This window comes from Narcine bancroftii, chromosome 3, assembly GCF_036971445.1.
Source record: "Narcine bancroftii isolate sNarBan1 chromosome 3, sNarBan1.hap1, whole genome shotgun sequence".
In the NCBI taxonomy this organism is placed as follows: Eukaryota; Metazoa; Chordata; class Chondrichthyes; order Torpediniformes; family Narcinidae; genus Narcine; species Narcine bancroftii.
In genome coordinates, this window is record NC_091471.1 from 236,563,414 (window position 1) to 236,586,497 (window position 23,084).

Here is a 23,084-nt window from a genome sequence, read left to right on the forward strand (position 1 = left end):
TGTTAGACTCTATTTTTATCCATGAGGTAATGTGCAGAAGTTTGGCACAGCATCTCAGCTAAAGAATGCAGAACTCAGAATGATATAGAGGAAGGAGGTGTTACCAGCAGGATGAGCTGACTAGCATATTTCCAAACATTTTAGTGGTGACATTCTTGGGGTTTGCTAAATCTTCAATTCTCTAATACAGACGGTCCCAAGGTTACGAATGAGATCCATTCTTATATCAGTCTTTAAGTCAAATTTGTACGTAAGTCAGAACAGGTACATATGGTTCCTATTTAGCATTTTTGGTGTCAGTTAGTCAAATATTTATAGTATACATTTTACCTCTATAGGTAAAGAAAAAAATATCATAATTAAAAGTTAACACTTATTCTCGTTCCATCGATGTAATGCATACAGGAATGGAGCATTCATGGGGGACTGCCTGTACTTTTGTGGCAGACTTGGTGGTACTTGTGTTGATAATAAGAGGTGGGATTATGAATTTGGCGGAGATGTAAATTGTCTTCAAGGCAACATGGACAAGTTAGGTGAGCAAGAACATGGCAGATAGAATAAAATGGAGAAATAGAAGGCATTCACTATGTTGTAAATAATGGAAATGTGGACTATTCGTTAAATGGTGAGAGGTGGGTAATGTTGATATTCAGAGGGAAAATGGTGCTCGTACATGAGTCAGTGAAGGCCAACATGCAAGGGTGACAAGCAATTAGAGCAAATCGTACATTGGCATTTATTTTGAGGCAGACTGATTACAGGGATATGAACTGAGCAAAATGCCGTGTGAAGTCAGAGGATGTGGATAACACATTTGATAAAAATATTTGCAGCTGCCTTCACAAAACAAGATTTTAATGTTGCAGTTAATGAGGATGTTTTTGCAAAATAAAGCAGTATTAAGAGGTTTAGTGTCTTGGAAAGTAGTTCAACTGCCAGATCCAAATGAGAAGCATCTCAGGTTGTAAAAGAAACACTGGAGGGAAACAAGAAGTCTGCAGATACTGCTTGGCCCACTGAGTTCCTCTATCACTGGGCTACAATGGAGGGACGCAATTACACCCAATTTGCCTACATTTTGAAGGGTTGTCAGAAACCAGGAACCCCTGGGGAAAACCCATACAAACACAGAAAGAAAGTACAAACTTACGGCAGTGCAGTGTTCAAACCCCAGTCCCAATTGCTGGCGCTGTAACAGTGTTGCGCTAACTGCTACACCACGATTCAGTACCAGGAAGATTTGTTTGAATTTAGGAGAATGAGAGCGATCTCATTAAAATAGTTTGAATGTTGAAAGGCTTAGTCAGAGTAGATGTAGAAAGGTGGGAGAGTCAAGGACAAGAGGGCAAATCTTCAAGATTGAACAATGCCTGCTTTGAAAATAAATGTGTAGGAATTTATTCAGCCAAAGGGTGGTAAATCTATGGAATTTGTTGCCATAGACGGTTGTGGAGGTCAGGTCATTGGGTGTATTTAAGGCAGAGATTGATAGGTTCTTGATTGGCCAGGGCATCAAAAGTTCTGGGGAGAAGGTCGGGCAGAGGGACTGAGTGGGAAAATGGATCAGCTCAGGGCAGACTCGATGGGCTGTATGGCCTATTTCTGCTCCTTTGTCTCATGGTTTTTGGTCTTATATGTGGAATTTCAGGAACTTTAAGGTACTAACCTTCTCCACTGTCCTCTCATCAATGCACCTCAATCCACAATAGGTTCTTTGGACGTTGACTATGAGACCATTGGATCATGACTCATTATTTGACTAACAACAGTCGTATAGTTAGCATTGGAGCCAAAATTGGCCATGTAGTTATAATTGTTGAACAGTTGGAAAGGACTGAATATCCTCAAGGGTGTTTCTATAGGAGAGGAGACAAGGTTGAGTGAAGGGACATAAATGATAACACATTTAGGAAGAGATCAAAGAGCATGGGCTGCAGGGATTTCACTAGTGAAAGGAAGAAGGGGGATGAAGGAAACATTTTCACAGGGTTATGGGGCCTAGAACGTTCTGCATGAAAGAGTACATTCATTCCGATTAAGCAGCACTGAACGTGTGTGAAGATTCTTCACCTTCAGGGCAATTCCTTGTTCCTGGAGATGGGATTAGGCTTTTTAAGGTTTTTTTTGACCAGCACGGGCAGGGGGCCATATGGCTTCTCCCATATTAAAAGCCTTCTCCGATGCTATGACACACAATGAGTGGCATGGGAAAAATTGTAAAGGAATAACATAAATGTTGCAACCAACTCCTTTTCTTATTTCCAAGTTCTTAACCACTGCCAAAAGCATGGAATGAACAAGGCACTGGTCTCTGCCTGGAGGACCCTGCATTGAAACATTTGCCCTCCTCAGTTTCAGGTTTTAATGTTCGGAATGTGAGAGTTAGGCTTGAAATAGATGAGATCTTCATGTGAAAGCAGGATAAGCAATTTACAGAGGACACCCCAGATTTGCTCATGACTAAGTCACAATCACAGAAATTGCTATATACATTAATACTTGTACCAATGTAACTGCGTAAGATTAGCTGAGGGAGATGTGTTTATAGAATTTTGAGGGACAAAGATGGTCTTTTACTCCCCAGAGTAAGGGGCTAACTTTGGTCTCGACCCACAAAATCAACAATTCTTTTTCCTCTTGATGATGTTTCACCTGCTGAGTTCCTCCAACACTTGAAACACTAGGCCATTGGTGATGGTGAGAGGGAAAAGATTTAAAGGGGACATGAGGGACATGTTGTTTCCACATTCAATTTAACAGTGGGAGCATTGGAGGGAAAAACAATTACAATGTTCAGGAAACATTTGCACATGGTAAAGAGGAATATGGATCAAACGAAGGCAAGCAGCATGAGCTTAGATCAGCATCTCCAAGTTTTCCACATCCTTTCAAGCAGTTCAATGAGTTTTTGAAACTCGATGCCTATTTGTTCTGATAAAGCCACCCACCTCCACACATCACACGTGGCATTATTACAGATGTTCCCTTCACATCAAAAGTGAAAAAACTTACATGAGTAATATTGCCAACTTAAACGGGGATTTCCACACCACAAGACAAGGTTAAACATCATTTACTGAAATGATATGTACCTGCCAGTATGGCCTGTCAGAAAGATGCAGAGGGAGTTCAGAGGAATCATGGCATCAGCAGATTTCCTGGTTTAACTTGAATCCTTGCGCCTGCTTTGCCATTCAAGGAGATGTGATTTGGCCCTCAGTGTTTCCTTGAATGGGGTGGGGTGGCAGGGGTGGGGACCAGGTAGGTCAGGGAAAAGAGCTGGGAGAAAGGAAGGTGGGCCAGGCTGGCCTCACCTCAGCAGTGTTGGTGTGCTCTCCCGCAGCCTTGGGGAGAGTTTCCTTCCTTCCCGCCCTCCCCCACCCCCATTCCCATCTATCACCATGTTAATGTGTCCCTCTCCCTGTCTCCCTCACTGTGTAAACATTGGAGGTATTGGCCATCTCTGGCTTCATCACACACTATTCACTCACAATCTCTGCCACATAAGCATTTTTCAGTTCTGGACAAAAGTCTTTGTCCTGAACCTTTGACAGTTCCTCTTCCCATAGGGTACAGCATGACAAGCTGACTTTCTGTAATTTTTTATTACAGAAAATTCTGTGGTTGTGAAATGTTTTGTGATATTCTTTGATTGCAAAAGAGGACTCCCACACATCCAGTTTATGATCAGCAAATATTGTGGGTAAAAAGGCAAAAACTTGGAGAAACTCAGCAAATATTGTAATGTCTCTGAGTCATTATGCGATGAGCATGTTGTACATTATTTGCCTATGTTTCATTCAGAAGAACTGAGATTCAAACACCACACATCCCATCCATGCCCCATTTTCAGCTGATTGCCATCAGATTGAAACTCGTCCAGACTGTAATTGTAGTGAAATACCTCCCAAGGTGCAATCTTGTCGTTTTTTTATAGCAGTATTAGTTATGCCACCATTGTTGTGATGTGTCAGTTTCCTATTAACTCTGCACACCTGCACATTGGACACTGCCCTTTAGGAGGTGCTTTAGGTTTGCAGTTTGTACTGTTGTCAACCCTTTTACCCAGAAGCAAATGTTGTTGTGGGAAGGGAGAGAAGAGATTGCTGGGGCATTGATCATTTTTGCATCCTCTCAGTCATGAGAATTAGAGAATTGCAAATGTAGTCCCCTTGCTTAAAAAAGGTAATAGGGAGAATCCTGGGAATTATAGACCTATGAGTCTTACGTCACTGGTATGAAAAATATTGGGGAGGATTCTTAAGGGCAGGATTTGGACAACTTGGAGGTCCAATCATTTCAAGGATTGCCACCAGGGCTTTGTGAAGGGAAAGTCGTGCCTCACGAACCTAATTGAGCTTTTAGAGGAGGTAACAAAAGAAATTGATGAAGATAGGGTGGTTGATGAGGTCTATGTGGATTTTAGTAAAGCATTTGACAAGGTCTCCCTTGACAAGTTTGTTCAGAAAGTGTAAAAGTAAGAGTCCTTAAATGAGTCCCTGATTGAGTTTGTTGTTGAGGGGTCTGACGGTGGAGGGGGGAGCAGCTGTTCCTGGACCTGGTCATGTGAATTTTGTGGCACCTGGACCTCTTTCCTGATGACAGCAGCGAGAACAGGGTGTGTGCTGGGTGGTGTGCTCTCCGACAGCAGCATTCCATGTACATGGTCTCAGTGGAAGGGAGGGTTTTGCCTGTGATGTCTTGGGCTATGTCCAATGTCTTTTGCAGGGCTTCACACTCAGACGTATTGGTGACCCCATACCAGATTGTGATGCAGCCGGTCAGCACATTTTCCACCACACATCTGTAGAAATTGAGTGTTATTGGAAATCTAGAGCTTACCATGGCTGAATGAAGTGATAAAATAACTATGATGTAATGCAAAGGTTTTCAATTGTTTCCTTTCCACTCACGTACCACCTGAAGTAATCCCTATGCCATCGGTGCTCCGTGATTAGTAAGGGATTGCTTCAGGTGGGATGTGGGTGGAAAGAAAAAGTTTGAAAACCACTGGTGTAATGGAATGCTGTCAGAAGATAGAAGGTGGAATGGCTCCTTCCATGCGATCTCCTGTCTTTTTGCTTGACTGAGCCAAACAGGCTGATTCATATCCAGACCATTCTGTCCCTGCCATGAGGAAGTTCAACAGGAACAAGGAGTTTTACAGCGATGAAACTAGAAGAACTTAGGTCATGTAGTGCCTGTCAGAGAGAAACTGTGCCAACATTTTAGGTTGGCGACTTTTCACTGATCTAATAGAAATGTAAAAACATAGAAAATAGGTGTAGGAGTCGGCCATTTGGCCCTTCAAGCCTACACCACCATTCATTATGATCGTGGCTGATCATCTACTCAGTACCTGCCTTCTCCCCATACCTCTGATCCCCTTCACCACAAGGGCCAAATCTAACTCTCTCTTAAATATAGATAAGGAACTGGCTTCAACTACCTCCTATGGCAAAGAATTCCACAGATTCACCCCTCTCTGAGATAAACTTTTTTTCTCATCTCAGTCGTAAAAGACTTCCCCCTTATCCTTAAACTGTGACCCCTGGTTCTGGTTTTCCCGAACATTGGGAACAACCTTCCTGCATCCAACCTGTCCAGTCCCTTAAGAATTTTAATCTTTTCTATGATCCAGTAAGTATAAGCCTAGTCAATCCAGCCTTTCTTTATATGTAAGCCCTACCATCCTGGTTATCAATCTAGTGAACCTTCTTTGCACTCCCTCTATGGCCAGGATGTCTTTCCTCAGATAAGGAGGAGACCAAAACTGTACACAAAACTCCAGATGTGGTCTCACCAAGGCCCTGTACGGCTGCAATTGAACCTCTCTGCTCCTGCACTCAAATCCTCTTGTTATGAATGGCAACATACCATTCGCTTTCCTCACTGCCTACTGTACCTGCATGCACACTTTCAGGTGATGGTAGTGATTCGAGCTCTGGCTCTCTCGTGTAATCACAGTACCACAAAAAGGAAATTTAAACATTGTGCATTAGATCAGCCATTATTTTACTAGGGCAGCTGCAACAGGAAAACCCTTTTCATTACCTCCACTCACATGACATTTTACCCTCCTTGTTACAGATTTTAGAGATGTTTATTCTCTAATGGGGCAATTGTGAAACGTTTGCAGTAATCTTCTATCCAACCTAATTGTTATTTTGCTTCCTAGTGATTTATATCCATTCCACCTGGAATCAATACATCTATTATTTGACACGTGCACAAGGATGCATACCACTTGGCAATGCAACAAGCATTGGTGAGTTTTGAACTTTTTTAATGATACCTGATCTCCTACAACTTTGTTCTCAGTTTAATATTCAAGCTCTAGATTTGAAGTCTTCCATTCCTTACACCATTTTTGTTTTGATTGTCGTTAATCTCTGTTTGGCTTTGACTTAATTCAAAATGACAACACCTTAATATAGTGAAACTCAAAAGTCTCCAGAGATTGTGATTGTTGTAAGATCACAAAAAGATTGAAGGACTCAGCAGGTCTTGCAGTGTCAAAAGGAAATAAAGATATAAAAATAGAAACTAGCTAGGCCCATCTATAACATGGGGCCCAGAGGAAAGTCAAGTTTATTGCCATCTGATTGTACAAGTACAACCTGATAAAACAGCTTTCTTCGGCCCTCGGTATAAAACACACAGACACACAACCAGACATAACACACATACAGACACACAATACACATGCAGGACAAGTATTTCGAATATACAAATGATATTGTTTTGTACATATGGGAGTTTTGGATGAAGTGTGAGCAGTTCCTTTGGGTGTTCAACTTCTCACTGCTCAAGGGAAGAAACTGTTCCTCAGCCAGGTGGTGCTGGCTCTGATCCTCCTATATCTCTTCCCTGATGGGAGCAGCTGAAAGATGCTATGTGTGGGGCGGAAGAGGTCCTCAGTGACTTTGCTTGCCTTCTTCAGGCAACAATCCTGGTAGATCATGTCAATGGGGTGGAGGGAGACCCTCTCTGCCTCTATTATGGTCCTGTGGATTGATCTCTGATCCATTTCTACGTAAGATGGAGAAACTTTTGTCATAGATCAGTCTGAACAACTATGCAGTCTTCTTGAATCCACCATCTGAAGTGTCATTTTACCCTATTGCATCCCTGCCTTGGAGTCATCAACTGCAACATGATCTTTGCTTGTATCTGGAATTGGGTGTTTTGCCAATGTCATGAATCCATGAGGGAATTCCGATTCCTGTGTTAATCACCCCACTGGAAGGTCCACTTTGATGCATTCCATCACCAGCCAGTCAAGGTTCCATAGAGCCTTGGCTGTGTGGACTCAAAATTGACATGCCTTCAGAAAGTAGAGAGCAATAGTGGTCGGAATATTCTGCCTGGAGGTCAGTGATGAGTTGAGTTCTGCAGAGATCTGTTCTGAGATCCCTGCTCTTTGTGATTTTTATAAATGAACTGTTTGAAGAAGTAGAGGGATGGGTCAGCCTTGATACAAAGGTTGGAGGTGTGAATAGTGTTTAAGGTTGTCGTAGGTTACAACAAGATACAGACAGGATGCAGAGTTGGTGGAGAAGTGGAAGATGGAGCTCAATCCAGATAAGTGTGAGGTGATGCATTTTGGAAGGATAAATGAAGATAGAGTGCATGGTTAAAGGTAGAATATTTGACAATGTGGAGGAACAGAGGGACCTTGGGGTCCAAATCCTTGGATCTCTCAAGGTTGTCGCATAGGTTGATAGGATAGTTAAGAAAGCCTCTGGCATGCAGGGCTTCATTAATTGGGGGATTGAGTTCAGGAGTCATGAAGAACTGTTGTAGTTCAATAAATCTCTGGTGAGACCACACTTAGAGCTATTCATTTCTGGTCATCTCATTACAGGAAAGATGTGGAAGCTACGGAGAGGGTACAGATAAGATTTACCAGGATGTTGCTTAGATTGGAAAATGTATCTTATGAGGCAAGGTTGGCAGAGCTGGGGCTTTTCCCTTTGGACCAAAGAAGGGTGGGAGGACTTAATAAAGGTCTTCAAGATTCTGAGAAGCATAGATAAAGATGGACAGCCAACATCTGTTTCCAAGTGTAGGAGTAGCAAACACAAGAGGACATCTGTACAAAGTGAAGGGAGGAAAGTTTAGGGCAGTGGTTCTCAACCTTTTTCTTTCCACTCACATCTCACTTTAACTAATTCTAATGCCATAGATGCTCTATGATTAGTGAGGGATTGCTTAAGATGGGATGTGGATGGGAAGAAAAAGTTTGAAAACCACCGTTTTAATCGAACCTTGTTGACTCGTTATGTGCATAGTTTCAGAACTCAAGGAAATAGGCCAATGACAATTTTTCTCAAGCAAAATATTTCAATAACAATTGGGTCTAGAGCAGTGGTTTTCAACCTTCCCGTCCCATTCAAATCCCACCTTAAGCAATCCCTTACTAATCACAGAGCATCGATAGCATAGGGATTACTTAAGGTGGGATGTGAGTGGAAAGAAAAAGGTTGAGAACCACTGGTTTAGGGGAAATGTGAGGGGTACATTTGTTATACAGAGAGTGGTGGGTGCCTGGAATGCATTGTCAGGGGTGATGGTGGAGGCTAGAACATTATAAGCATTTAAGAGACTCTAAGACAGGCGCAGGGATGAAATAAAAATAGAGGGTTATTAGGTAGGGAGGATTTAGTTTTTTGAATAGGTTTATATAAATCAGCATAATATCATGGGCCGAAGGGCCTGTACTGTACCGTCATGTTCTAGGGTCACCTTTTTCCTCAGCTCAGCATTCTTCCTTCTTTCCTCAACCTACCTGTTGTGAGAAACCATTGGCCAGTTGAATTTCACCTTCTCAAACATTCAAATTAATTGCTCTGATTCATGACTCTCTCTCCACAAGATAAAAACACGATGCTGGTGAAACTCAGCAGGACAAATGATCCACTTCACACGGTGTGACAGATTATGTGATATATTTATATGTTTTAAAGGAGATAAATTGTATGGGGTTTTTAGTTATGTCACGCACAGATACAAACAGTTCAAAACAGATCTCAGTTAAAATGCCAGAGCTCTGCTCAAGCCAGACAGTCCAGGCTCCGGGTCCCTTTGCAAAAACTTTGAAGAATGCCTATAAGGACTTCACAAGTAAGTGTTAATTGGTCATGCTGTGGAGTAATAGATTATTGTTTTGAAAAGCAACAGGTGAACGAACTCAGAAGATTGAGTCCGGTGCCACAGTCTGAGTGCAGTTTGCTGTCTAAGAGGGTCATGTGGTTTTCTCTGAGAGAGAGAGAGAGAAAGAGAAATAATTCAGTTCTACAGTTCAGTAGCAGCAGCTGGGACTGGAACAAAACCCCATTTTGAAGACGGGCTGTGAGTTCTTAGTTCAGCCTGGTCAAAGAAGAGCTGGCTGGCTGTATAATGTTTCACTTGAAATAAGGGAGACAAAAGGAACTCTGTGGTGACCTGAAAGTAAAAGGTTATCATCAGGTTAACACTGATGGGGTAAGTTTCTTCGGCAGGACACTGAAGTAGCTGATTGGAAGGAATCAGTTTGTGTCCAATGTGCAACAAACCTCTCTCTGAAAACCAACAAGAACCTTCTTGAGTGGTAACTATTTACCTTGCAAGCACCAAAGCCTGGTGAAATTCATAAATATTAAATTCTGTGCCCAGTATAAGAATTGTCTGATACTAGTGAACTTGGACTGTGAATTAAAGAATTTTTCTGAACTTATATACACATTACATATATGTGTGCTTCGAATTAGAAGGGGGTTAAGTTAATAGTAATAAGTTAAACTTTCATCCTGTTTTCATTTATAAAGATGATTAAAAGCAACTTTTATTTAAGTAACCAGATGTCTTGGTGAATTTCTATTGCTGCTGGGTTTTGGGGTCCTCTGGGCCCATAACAACAGCAAAGATTAAATAACCAATTTAAGCCCTTCATCAAATTATGAGCAATATTTTGGCAGGAAGTACATTGACCTCCAGCTTTGTGTTTTTACTTCAACCACGGTGTCTGCAGACTTTCATGGTTTGTTCTTTTATCCATGTGATGTTGGCTGAGAACCAGTTCTTTGGCCAATCTCCTCCTGATGCTTCCATCCCAAGCTTAGTCAGTTTCTAGTCTGATTCGACCCCAGAGAAATGTCCAGACCCTCTACCTAGGTAAAGGTGAATTTTACCATTGTTTCCCATTGCTGATTTTTATCTTGTTGATCATTTGGTGGGAACCTAATGTGCAATTTGTCCTCTGTTAGGCAGTAGATATATGAAGCCATTTCATTGTACAATGGTGAAATTTTCTACAATAGCAGAGATCTCCCAGTGGCCATCATTTCAATTCCCTGTCTCATTCCCTGGCTGACATGCCTGTCCATGGTCTCATGTCAGGCTAAATCCACCCATAAATTGGAGAAACACCACCTCATCTTCCATCTAGGCATCCACCAAATAGACACCATTAACATCAAATTCTCTGGTTTCCATTAAATGCCCCTTCTCACTCCCCCCACCCACCCCATCTTCATCTCCTGGACTCCATTCGTCCAGTTCTGAATCTCTCTCTCTCTTTCTCTCGCTTCCCTTTTTTCTTTCTCCTTTCACTTTTTCCTGTTGGTCTGGACTCTGCTGCCCTCCCATTCTTCCCCCTTTCTCTCCCCAGTCTTTATTCAGCCTGCCTGCATTTTGCTTACAATGAGGAAATGCTCAGGTCTGAAACATTGATAATATACCTTTGCTTCCTATGGACACTGCAAGAATGGTTGAGTTCCTCCAGAAATTCTGGGTGTTCTTATTACTAGAAGATGAAGCGGAAGCTGCGGATCCAGGGAATGAGCAGCAGACTTCCTGTATGACTCACTTCATTAAAGATGTGAAAGGGCGACAGCATAATAGCAATGATGGCATCAAATTCTCTCAACTTGCCTTTTCTAGATCATTCATGATTAGCAGTGAGCCTTCACATTCATTTCTCAGGACAATGCCAGCATTTATTGTCCATTAACTGTAGAAGATGAGGTGGGTTCTCAAGCAGCTGCACTCATTCTGATTCCTACAGCTGCTGGGAAGGAATACCAATGCCTGGCCAAGTCATGACGAAGATGAGCAAAACATGCCCACCTCAAGATGGGGCCCTATTAGCTGGTGCCCTTCCCTCCGGTCTGCTGTCCATGTGTTCAGGGTGGTCGAAGTTGCGATTTTGCACAGTGTTGTTGGAACAGTGACTGAACCCCATGTCGTGGACCAGCCCAACAGACCACACTATATTCATGAACAGAGACAGGCAGATGAATGATAGGCAGAAATGACTCGTTCCAGTACAGACAGGCAGAAAATGCAAGTTATCTAAAGTTGGAGGTCGTGATTGAATCTGGAAGGGAATGATAGAGTGAATTAGAGCTGCTTTACATTTCTTTTCCTTTAACCACAATATTAAGGGGAAAAGCTGCATATTCTCCCTGGCTCTGCCTTAGGCGGATGCTACCCACACCATCTGGTCACCTGGTGCCCTGTCCTTAATCATTCTCCAGTAATGTGAGTGATAAAATCACATTCCTTTTCCCAGAAATCTTCACGCCTTGCTTTTGTCCTCACCTCATGTCTCCTTTCCATCTCCATCTGGCCTGCATTCCGCGACGCAATTCCCAACTTCTCTACATCTTCAACCTTCACTGTAATGTCCTTTACACTGAACCTTTGTTAACGATGGTGAGTATCTCACCAAACCATTCTTGACAATGTTAAATTTATTTAGTAAAGCACAAACAACATCTGAAGTTTGACACTGTAAGCTTTTTAATTTCTGTCTTTGCACAGTTTTTGCTTCATAATCATTTGGTATTTGAGAGTAATTTTATGGTTCTCTCATTCCCTGGTTGTTTGCCAATTATTGTTTAACTTCTGGTGACACCATAGTTTTCATTGAAGTTCATTATTTTTTCATTAGTTATTTCATTTGTCTTTTCAAAGCCAGCGATCAGTACTGGGGTAGGAATCCTGCGTTGTCTGTAAGGTGTTTGCACAATCTCCCCGTGTCTGCGTGGGTTTTCCCCGAGGGCTCTTGTTTCCTCCCACTGTTCTAAATGTACTGGGGTGGTAGGTTAATGGGTGTAAATTAGGCGGCATGAGTTCATGGGTTGAAATGGCCTGTTACCATGCTGTAAGTCTAAATTTAAATTAATTTTTTTAAAATGTAAATTCAAAGCAGAAAGAGAAGAGAATAGAAGAGGAGAGGATTGAAATCATTCCTTAAGTCTGGTTATTGCTTTCCTATGTTGCAGGTAAGGATGAATATCTGTCTAGCCCATGTGGATCTAATGCAGCCTGTCACAACACCATCGGGAGCTTTTACTGCACTTGTAATGAAGGATTTTACTCAGATTCTGGAGACCACAAGTTCACTGATCCAACGAAGTCTATCTGCAAAGGTGAGTCCACCTAGAAACAAGACCCACCTACTCAGACACAAAATGTAGCTACTTTTCTGCAACCATCATCTCAGCCTCAACAGCAGCATCTTCGCAACCATGTGAATGTGAAAAGGGTGTTCACTGTGGAGGGAACGGGGTGGTGTCAGGAGAAAGATTCATGGGTCATGCTGGGGTTTCACGGGGGTGGGGGATAGAGGGGTGAAATCACTTGGGGACTTTCAGAGTTTGAGCTGTACTGGGGTGATAATGGCTGTGGATGTCATGATACCATGCAATGCTGGTAGAGAACCTGAGGAACACCATGACATTTCACAGTAATAGAATATCTGGGCAGGGACCTGTTTGGAGACATCTCTATGGATAGCAGAGTGGGCAACACAATGGGGGAAGGCCTGTTCTTCCTGTTGTCCAGCGAACAACAAATCTCTCTCTGAAAAACAACAAGATCCTTCCTGAGTGGTAACCATTTACCTTTCAAGCACCAAAGTCTGGTGAACTTCATAAATGTTAAATTGTGTGCACAGTATAAGAATTGCCTGCAACCAGTGAATTTGGAGGAATGAGGACTGTGAATCATTTTCTGAACTTACATACACATTATATACACATGTTATTAGGATTAGAAGGGGATTAAGTTAATAGTGATAAGTTAAAATGTGATTCTGTTTTCATGTTTAAAGATAATTGAAAGTAATTTTTGTTTAAGTAACTATTTGTCTTGGTAAATATCTATTGCTGCTGGGTTTTGGGTCCTCTGGGCTCGTAACAGAATATTGTGTTCAGTTCTAGTCACCACATTACAGGAAGGGTGTGGAAGCTGTGGAGAGGGGGCAGAGGAGATTGACCAGGAAGTTGCCTGGATTAGAAAATGTTTTAGTTTAGCAGAGCTCAGGCTTTTCTCTTTTGTGCGAAGAAGGATGAGAGGAGGGGAGATCCAAGATAGCAGTGAAGGGCCTGTAGGGAGACCCAAGACCTCCCTGAGGAAAAGAGAATAAAGGATAGATACAAGAAGATCCTCTAAAATAAAACCCCAAAGAAGAAGGAAGGGAACCAAGAATACAAATAGAAGAAAGAGAGAAATGAAATAAAAAAGCTGGAAATAAGGACAGATACAGGATGGAGGAAGAGACTCACCATGTGGTGAAGGTGGAGAGACTGAAGGAAAGTGGTAGGGTGAGGAAGTGGGAGAAGATAGAACCCTCAGAAAACATCAGCAGGAGGAACATGGTTAAAATTGTGTGCGAGGAGGGAGAGACATGGTGGAGTTCCTGGAAAAGTGGATCCCAGATACACGGGGGAAGGGAACTAATTGAAAATAATCTAAGAATAGATTGGAGCCCTCCGGTCTCTACTACCACCCCCTCCCGTCCCTCCTTTCTCCCCCCCTCCCCCAGTTCTCCCTGGCCCAGGGCCAAACCAATGGCCACACTCTGTACTGGTAAGGTTCCTTCACTACCAGGATAGAAAGAGGATTTTTCTGGCGGTGGCGGTCGGTGTGAAGTCTGGCGTGGGGGAGTTCCAGTGGAATATGAGGGGGAGAAGGTTTAATTCTACCCAAACCTTAGTGCGGCTCTATTGAAACATAGGAGGGAATTTGAACCAGTTAAAAAGAGCCTTAAAGAATTGAGTTTACCCTCCTTCACCTGGCAGCACTGAAGATAGGGCGGGAGGGGAAAGAAAGATTTTTAAGGATCCAAGGAAGGCAATGGACTTTGTAAGATCCTTGCCACCTCTTTGGGATTTAATGTAAATGTAAATAAGGTGGAAAAATGGAATCGGGGAAAGATGGGCTGTAGATATTGTCATTGTGAGGAACACGAGGTGAATGTGTTTGTTTTTCATAATGTTAATGTTTTAAGATTCAAGAATGAATATGGGGAGCTCAAGGAAAGGGAGGGAGATACAAGTGATAGACGGGTACATTACGCATGTCTCAAAATGGGGGGAGGGAAGTGTTTGGCACCAAGAGCTTGGTTATTGGTGCCTGGGGTGGGGGGAGGAAATAAAGATAAACTGGGAGGAGGGGTAATTTATGGGATGATTTTCATTTGCTATCAAGTTAATTTAATCGATAGTACTTTCAGTTTTACTATTGAGGGTGGGGGGAAGAGATAAATACAGTCTCTGTATTACATAAATGTTAAAAAACATTATAATGTTTGTTTGGCGAGTCTATGAAAATTAAAATAAAATATTCAAACAAAAAAGGATGAGAGGTTGACAGATGTCTTCAAGATATATTATATGGATAATGTAGACAGCCAGCACCTGTTTCCAAGGGCTGGAGCAGCAAACAGAGGACTTCTGTACAAAGTGAGAGGAGAAAAGTTTAGGGAAGACATCAGGGGTAGGTTTTTTACACACAGAGCAGTGAGAAGCTTTGCCGGGGGTGGTGGTGGAGGCTGAAACATTGGGGGAATTTTTGAAAGACTCTTGGACGAGCTCATAGATGAAAGAGAAATAGAGGATTTTCAGGTAAGAAAGGTTTAGTTTTTACTGTGGAAGGTATACATCGGTCGGCACAGCATCATAGGTTAAAAGTCCTGAACTGTGCTGTATTATTCTATATTGGAACATGGCACAAACAACTCTATAGCACAGTACAGGCCCTTCGGCCCTCAATGTTGTTCCAACCAATATATTCCTTAAAAAACACTAAACTCTCTCTGTATCATCCACAAACTTACTGACCCATCCTTCCGCCTCTTCATCCAGGTCATTTATAAAAATCACAAAGAGCAGGGGGTCCCAGAACAGATCCCTGCAGCCCCTCCACTAGTCACTGACCCCTAGACAGGATACTTTCCTCCAACTACCACTCTCTGCTTTTCACTTGCAAGCCAATGTTTGCATCCACACAGCCTCATGATGTTCTGAACGTGTCTCTCATGGGGGACCTTGTCAAATGCCTGACTAAAATCCATGTCGACCACATGGATCCATGTGCCCTCATCAATACTTTTCCTTTGTTACTTCCTCAAAAAAGTCATTTTGACTCATGAGGCACCCACCCCCCATCACAAAGTCAAGCTGTCTATCCTTGAGTAGACTGTACTCCAAATGCTCATAGATCTTATCCTTAAGACTACCTTCCAATAGTTTGCACACCACTGGCGTAAACTCATTGGTCTATAATTCCCAGGACTATGCCTATTACCTTTTTTAAACAAGGGGATCACTTTTTCCATTCTCCAATCCTCTGGCACCTGTCCCAGCTATCTCTTTTCTCATTTCCCCCAGCAACCTGACGTATATCCTGTCTCACCCCAGGGACTTAAAAATTAAGATTAATCAGAAGATCCAACACTTCCTCTTCATTAATCTCCACATGGTCCAGCACACAAGCCTGCTCTATTCTTACCTCACCCTGATCAAGGTCCTTTTCATTTGAGAATACTGAAGCAACGTATTCATTTAGGACCTCCCTAACCTCCTCCGCCTTCAGGCACACGTTAGCTCCTTTATCCTTTAGCAGCCCCACCTTCATTCTCGTCATCCTTCTGCTCTTCACATATGCCTGGAACACCTTGGGGTTCTCCTTAATCCTACATGTCAAGGCCTTCTCATGCCCCCTTCCAGCTCTGCTAAGTCCTTCCTTAAGTTCCTTTCTGGCTACCATATATTTCTCATGAGCCCTTCCTGTTTCCTGCTTCCTATTTGCTCCCTTCTTCCTCTTGACGAGTTGCCTGACCTGTTTCGTCAGCTTTTCCCACCATCTTTTCCCTGTCCCAGTGGGACAAACCTATCCTGAACCCAGTACAGGTGGTCCCTAAACTTCCTCCACATTGCTTCTGTGCTTTCACCCTTGAACATCTGTTTCCAATTTACTCTTGCAAGTTCCTGCTTCCCCTTCATAATTAGCCCTTCCCAGTTAAGCACTTTCCCAGTTTGTCTGTTTTTATCCTTTTCCATAACTATGTTGAACCTCAGGGAGTTGAGATCACTCTCACCAAAATGCTCCCCCACCGAGAGGTTCGCCAACTGATCAGGTTCATTCCCCCGAACTAGATCCAGTATGTCCTCTCCTCTCATTGACTGGTCCACATAACTGTGTCAGGAATCTTTCTTGACAACACCTGACAAATTCAGCCCCATCCATCCCTCTTGCAGTCAGCAGGTGCCAGACAATATTAGAGAAGTTGAAATCACCCATAACTACAACCTTGTATTCTCGATGTCCCGAGGCTATGTCCCGAGGATTACTCCCAGCATAAAGATAACTTCCTTCCTATTTCTGACTTCCACCCACAGTGGACACTCTCTCTGCAGCGTCCTCCCTTTCTATACCCATGATACTATCCCTGACCAGTAATGTTACTTCCCCCACATCTTTTCTACCTCTCATCCTATTCCTTTTAAAACACCAAACCCCGGTACCTACATCAGCCAATCCTGCCATTCCTCCACCCAAGTCTCTGTAATGGCTACAACATTGTAGTTCCACATACTGATCCAGCTCTAAGTTCATCCCCTTTATTCCTAATACTCCTAATACACACATTTCAACCCCTCTAGCTGCCTACATTTATGTTCTGACCCCTGCCTGTCCTTCCTCACCAACTCAGACTGCATAGCAACATGCTTTAGACCTTCTGCCCTAATCTCTGCATTCACATTCTGGTTCCCACCCCCCTGCCAAACTCTCCCTCTCCAACAACTCCAGCAGACCTGCCCACCAGGATATTGGTCCCTTTTCCAATTCAGGTGCAGCCGTCCTTTTGTAGAGGTCAGACCTTCCCCAGAAGAAAACCCAATGATCAGAATCAACCCTTCAGCCACGCATTCATCTGCCACAATTTCCTGTTCCTACCCTCTCTAGCGCATGGCAATGGCAGCAATCCTGAGATTACTATCCTTGAGGTCCTGGTTTTTAACTTTCCTAACTCTCTATATTCCCTCTTCAGGACTTCATCCCTACTCCTATTCATGTCATTGGTCCCCATATGGACCACAACATCCAGCTGCTTGCGCTCCCCCTCCAGAATGCTATGATCACAGATGTCCTTGACACAGGCACCTGGGAGGCAACGTACCATCCGAGAGCCTTGATCTCATTCACAAAACATCCTATCTGATCTTCTACCCAACGAGTCCCCAATTACCATAACTCTTCTCTTCTTCCCCCCTTCCTTTCTGAGCCGAGGGTCCAGCCTCTATGCCAGAGACGTGACCATCACGACTGGTCCCTCAACCCTCTCCAGAACAGTATAGTTATTATGGAGGGGAATGGCCACAGGGCTGCTCTGCTCTGTCAGCCTCTTCCCCTTTCCTCTCCTAACAGTCACCCAGCTACTTGTCTCCTGCCATTTGGGGGTGACCATCTCCCTGAAGCTCCTCTCTATCACTGCCTCTGCCTCCTGAATGATCTGGAGTTCATCCAGCTCCAGCTCTTTAACTCAGTCTCCCAGGAGCTGCAACTGGATGCACCTCTTTAGAGGTGTAGTCATCAGGGACAATTGTGCTGTCTCCGATTTCTCACATGCTGCATTCAGACCTTTCTGCTGCCCGAGCTGCTGTTTCCGTGATCTTATTCCTAGTTTAAATACAAATGTCTTACCTGGACGTACCAATTTTGAAACATTTATTAGAAATTTGGACCAAAATGAATTTATTAATAGGATCAAAAATGTCGTTTCTCAGTTCAAACCCCAATATATCAAAATAAATTGATTGCTTTTTCATTGAATAATAGAGTTTTAGAAGATTGGTGGATTAAAGGAATAAAAAGATTGCAGGATTGTTTTGAAGTTAAATTTTTATCATTTAATCAGCTTAAAGAGAAATTTTGGATTTTAGAGAATTCTCTGTTTGTTTATTATCAAATTAGGGCATTAGTGAAAGATAATTTTGGAAGAGAAATGAACATTTCTCAGTTAACTAAATTTGATTTTATGGTTTCATATTTTTCAGATAAAGGTTTTATATCAGAAATGTATGCATTATTACATGATATTATGGTTAAAAAATTTAGATCCATCTAGGATTAAATGGGAGCATGATTGAAGTTGTGAGATTAGTCAGGTGTATTGGGAAAATATGTGTTATGGTGGGTTGACTAAATTAATTAATGTAAGATATAATTTGGTTAATTATAATATTTTGCATCAGTTATATTTAATCCCTGAAAAATTGAAAAAATATGGATTTAGTAATTCAGATCTGTGTTTTAGGTGTGGATTATGTGTTGGAATATTGTTACATTCTGTTTGATTTTGTGATAAAGTTCATCCTTTCTGGTTTAAAATTAGGAATTTCCTTCAAAATTTATTTAAAATTCAATTTCCTTCAGATCCAAAAATTTTTTTGTTAGGTTATTTTACTCCGTTAGTGGACTTGGGGTTGGATAAGTTTCAGACAGCGTTTATTCATCCAACATTGACAGTTGTTCCAAATTGCACCTGACCAGGTCTGCTGCTTTGTGTAGGTTCACCCTGTATCAGGTGTTTGTCACCTTGGCTGCTGTTATGCAGGGTGCCTGTAGTTCAGGAGGAGATGAGGCTTTCTTGGATGTCTCCTTGTTTCCTCATTAGTCTGTGCATGGAAGGTATTCAACCTATCAGGAAAGGAGGCTTCACTGTCGCTGAGCTGCAAGGCTGACTTTGTCAGTTATTGTTTGAATACCAGTCCCATGCACCTCGTGATGCTGGTGTCACATGGGTGTCTGTGCGTACCCACAATTTGCCTTCCTGATTGCATGGGAGAGTTCAGACTTCTCTCTTCGCGTCCATTCCCTGTCTGATTGCTGGTCTCCACGTTCACTTTCTTTTACCCTCAGCATCTTGGACTTTACCAGCTACATTTCAACGTCTCAACAGTTCAATGAGTTTGCTGTCATACATACAAGTTCAATGTAAATATCCACTAAAATTGTACTTGCTGGAGCCACACAGGTATTTTATATAAAAACCAGCTCCAATGGTATGTGTTAAATTACCCCAGTATAGAAAGAGAAAATAAATATAAAACATAGATAAATAATATTCACAGTTACAGTTCGTGCAAGATAAAATATGTCTTGTTCCCATGGAACAGCCAGGTCTTTAACTGGTGTTGGTATAGTTTATGATTAGGTTAGTGTCGATAACTATTGGAAAAAAAGTTCTTGAAACCAGACGTGGTGAACTTCAGGCCTTTGTACTTTCTCCCTGATGGTAGCAGTGAGAAGAGGTTGTGACCAGGGTAATGAGGGTCCTTTATAATGTTGTCTGCCTTCTTGTAGCCTAGAGATGGTGCCCTTCCCTCCCATCTGCTGCCCGTGTGTTCAGAGCGGTCGAAGTTACGATTTTGCACAGTGTTGTTGGAACAGTGACTGAACCCCATGTCGCAGACCAGCCCAGCAGACCACACTATATTCATGGACAGAGACAGGCAGATAGGCAGGAATGACTCGTTCCATTACAGACAGGCAGAAAGTACAAGTTATCTAAAGTTGGAGGTCGTGATTGAATCTGGAAGGGAATGACGGAGGGTGAATTAGAGTTTAGTTGGAGAGTCAAGAACTTCATGGCTGCTTAATATTTCTTTTCCTTTAGCCACAACATTAAGGGGAAAAGCTGCATATTCTCCCTGGCTCTGCCTTAGGCGGATGCTACCCACACCATCTGGTCACCTAGTGCCCTGTCCTTAATCATTCTCCAGTAATGTGAGTGATAAAATCACATTCCTTTTCCCAGAAATCTTCACCCCATGTCTCATTTCCATCTCCATCTGGCCTGCATTCTGCGACGCAATTCCCAACTTCTCTACATCTTCAACCTTCACTGTAATGTCCTTTAAACTGAACCTTTGTTAACGATGGTGAGTATCTCACCAAACCATTCTTGACAATGTTAAATTTATTTAGTAAAGCACAAACAACATCTGAAGTTTGACACTGTAAGCTTTTTAATTTCTGTCTTTGCACAGTTTTTGCTTCATAATCATTTGGTATTTGAGAGTAATTTTATGGTTCTCTCATTCCCTGATTATTTGCCAATTATTGTTTAACTTCTGGTGACTCCGTACTTATCATTGAAGTTCATTATTTTTTCATTAGTTATTTCATTTGTTAGCGCAATGTCTTTACAGCACCAGCGATCAATACTGGGGTTAGAATCCTGTGTTGTCTGTAAGGAGTTTGCACGATCTCTCCGTGTCTGCGTGGGTTTTCCCTGAGGGCACCTGTTTCCTCCCACTGTTCTAAATGTACTGGGGTGGTAGGTTAATGGGTGTAAATTAGGCGGCAGGAGTTCATGGGCTGACATGATCTGCTACCATACTGTCTGTCTAAATTTAAATTTAAAAAATTTTAAAATGTAAATTCAAAGTGGAGAGAGAAGAGGAGAGGATTGAAATCATTCCTTAAGTCTGGTTATTGCTTTCCTATGTTGCAGATAAGGATGAATGTCTGTCTAGCCCATGTGGATCTAATGCAGCCTGTCACAACACCATCGGGAGCTTTTACTGCACTTGTAAAAAAGGATTTTATGTCAATTACGACAACTTACGATCTAATGATCCAACGAGGTCTTTCTGCAAAGGTGAGTCCACTTAGATACAAGACCCGCCTACTCACACACAAAATGTAGCCACTTTCCCGCAACCATTTTCTCAGCCTTAAAAGCCGCATCTTCTCAACCATGTGAATGTGAAAGGGGTGTTCAGCCATGCATTCATCTGCCACAATTTCCTGTTCCTTCCCTCTCTAGCGCATGGCAATGGCAGCAATCCTGAGATTACTATCCTTGAGGCCCTTCTTTTTAACTTCATTCCTAACTCTCTATATTCCCTCCTCGGGACCTCATCCCTACTCCTATTCATTTCATTGGTCCCCATGTGCACCACGACATCCGGCTGCTCGCCCTCCCCATCCAAAATGCTATGAACTCGATCACAGATGTCCCTGTCCCTGGGAGGAAACGTACCATCCGAGAGCCTTGATCTCATTCACAAAACATCCTATCTGATCTTCTACCCAACGAGTCCCCAATTACCATAACTCTTCTCTTCTCCCCCCCTTCCTTTCTGAGCCGAGGGTCCAGCCTCTATGCCAGAGATGTGACCATCACGACTGGTCCCTCAACCCTCTCCAGAACAGTATACTTATTATGGAGGGGAATGGCCACAGGGCTGCTCTGCTCTGTCAGCCTCTTCCCCTTTCCTCTCCTAACAGTCACTCAGCTACTTGCCTCCTGCCATTTGGGGGTGACCATCTCCCTGAAGCTCCTCTCTATCACTGCCTCTGCCTCCTGAATGATCTGGAGTTCATCCAGCTCCAGCTCTTTAACTCAGTCTCCCAGGAGTTGCAACTGGATACACCTCTTTATAGGTGTAGTCATCAGGGACAATTGTGCTGTCTCCGATTTCCCACAAGATACATTCAGACCTTTCTGCTGCCTGAGCTGCTGTCTCTGTGATCTTACCCCTAGTTTAAATACAAATGTCTTACCTGGCCTTACCTTACTGGAAGCAAGCTCGTTATAAACATGTTCTGTGTTCAGAGCACTTTGTGACCTTAAATGTCAGTGCCACTGGGCGGTTGTCATTCATTTTGGTTCCTCTGCCTTTTTATCATGTGCTTTCTTCATTAGATTCTTCATCACCTTGACAGAGCTCTCTGCTAGGCCATTAGACTTTAAGTGATGTGGGCTTGATGTTATATGTCAAAACACCCAAGTTTGCCAAAGGACTCTGTAATATTACAAAGTTATTCTTAATTGTTAATGAGCTTGTATTTCATATTTGGTTGATCCTGACAGCCACTACTCCTCCTTGATATTTAGAATTTAGAATGTGTCTTTTAAATTCTAACTGTAACTGTATAATTAAGTTGAGTGAAGCTTAAAATGGAGCCACCAAATGTTTTCATTCTCACATCAGTCTCAAATTCACACCTCAAAAATTGATGACCTCTGTAGCACGATCAATAATATAAGTAGACATGAAGTGAGTGATTAAAGGCTGTAATATCCAGAAACATCAGGCACATCTCTACGTGCTGCTGGCCTGGATCCAAGGCTGGAATTGAGGGACGAGACCAGGGGAATCACCCTTTATTGGGAATCTACGGGGTGGAGTTACAGGGTCGGAGGCAGGCCAGCCTGTATAGTCTAGTGAGGTCACACCTGTGCCACCTTGTTCCACCACATTCACCCCTCCTTTTAGATAAATTCTAGTGAGGTAAAGTGGGCACTGTCCATCATTACCAATCATTAATAGTTCACAGATTCAGCCGGACCTGTGGTTTTATCCACTGCTGCAATTGCTACAGTACCGGTTACATTGTTGGCTCCTGTGGGACGGTAACCTGTAGGGTGGGCTGAATGCCCAGGGGCTGAACTGTGTTGGTGTGAGCGGGTTCTGGGGGGGAGGGAGGGGTGTGGATGTCTTGGTGGTTCAATTCCTGGTTGTATTGGTGGTGGGGGTGGAGGCCACAGGTAGTGGTGGTGGGTTGAAGTGGACATTTGGCTGGACATTAGAAGGGATCAGTTTATCACTGAGAAGGGCTTCTGGGGCTCCTGCTCGAGCCAGGTCCTGGATGGACACAGTGTCTTCCCACCTTTCTGGGTACTGTATGTTGGCGTACATGGGGTTTGCACGCAGGAGGTGCACTTCCTCAACCAGTGGGTCTGACTTGTGGGTTCTAATGTGCCTGTGGAGAAGCACTAGCCTTGTGGTCTTCAG

At 42.8% G+C, this 23,084-nt stretch overlaps 1 protein-coding gene across 3 annotated transcripts in view; it reads left to right on the forward strand.

The window, feature by feature from the left end:
- Positions 1 to 23,084, forward strand: part of LOC138758345 (adhesion G protein-coupled receptor E2-like) — a 110,512-nt gene that overhangs the window by 31,774 nt on the left and 55,654 nt on the right. For 2 of the 3 annotated variants that reach the window (XM_069927128.1, XM_069927129.1), the window contains 3 exons: positions 6,182 to 6,271; positions 12,273 to 12,419; positions 20,795 to 20,941. In XM_069927128.1, coding sequence (XP_069783229.1) covers positions 6,182 to 6,271; positions 12,273 to 12,419; positions 20,795 to 20,941 — 384 coding nt within the window. The remainder of the gene's footprint in view (positions 1 to 6,181; positions 6,272 to 12,272; positions 12,420 to 20,794; positions 20,942 to 23,084) is intronic. The other variant, XM_069927130.1, reaches the window with a different exon arrangement.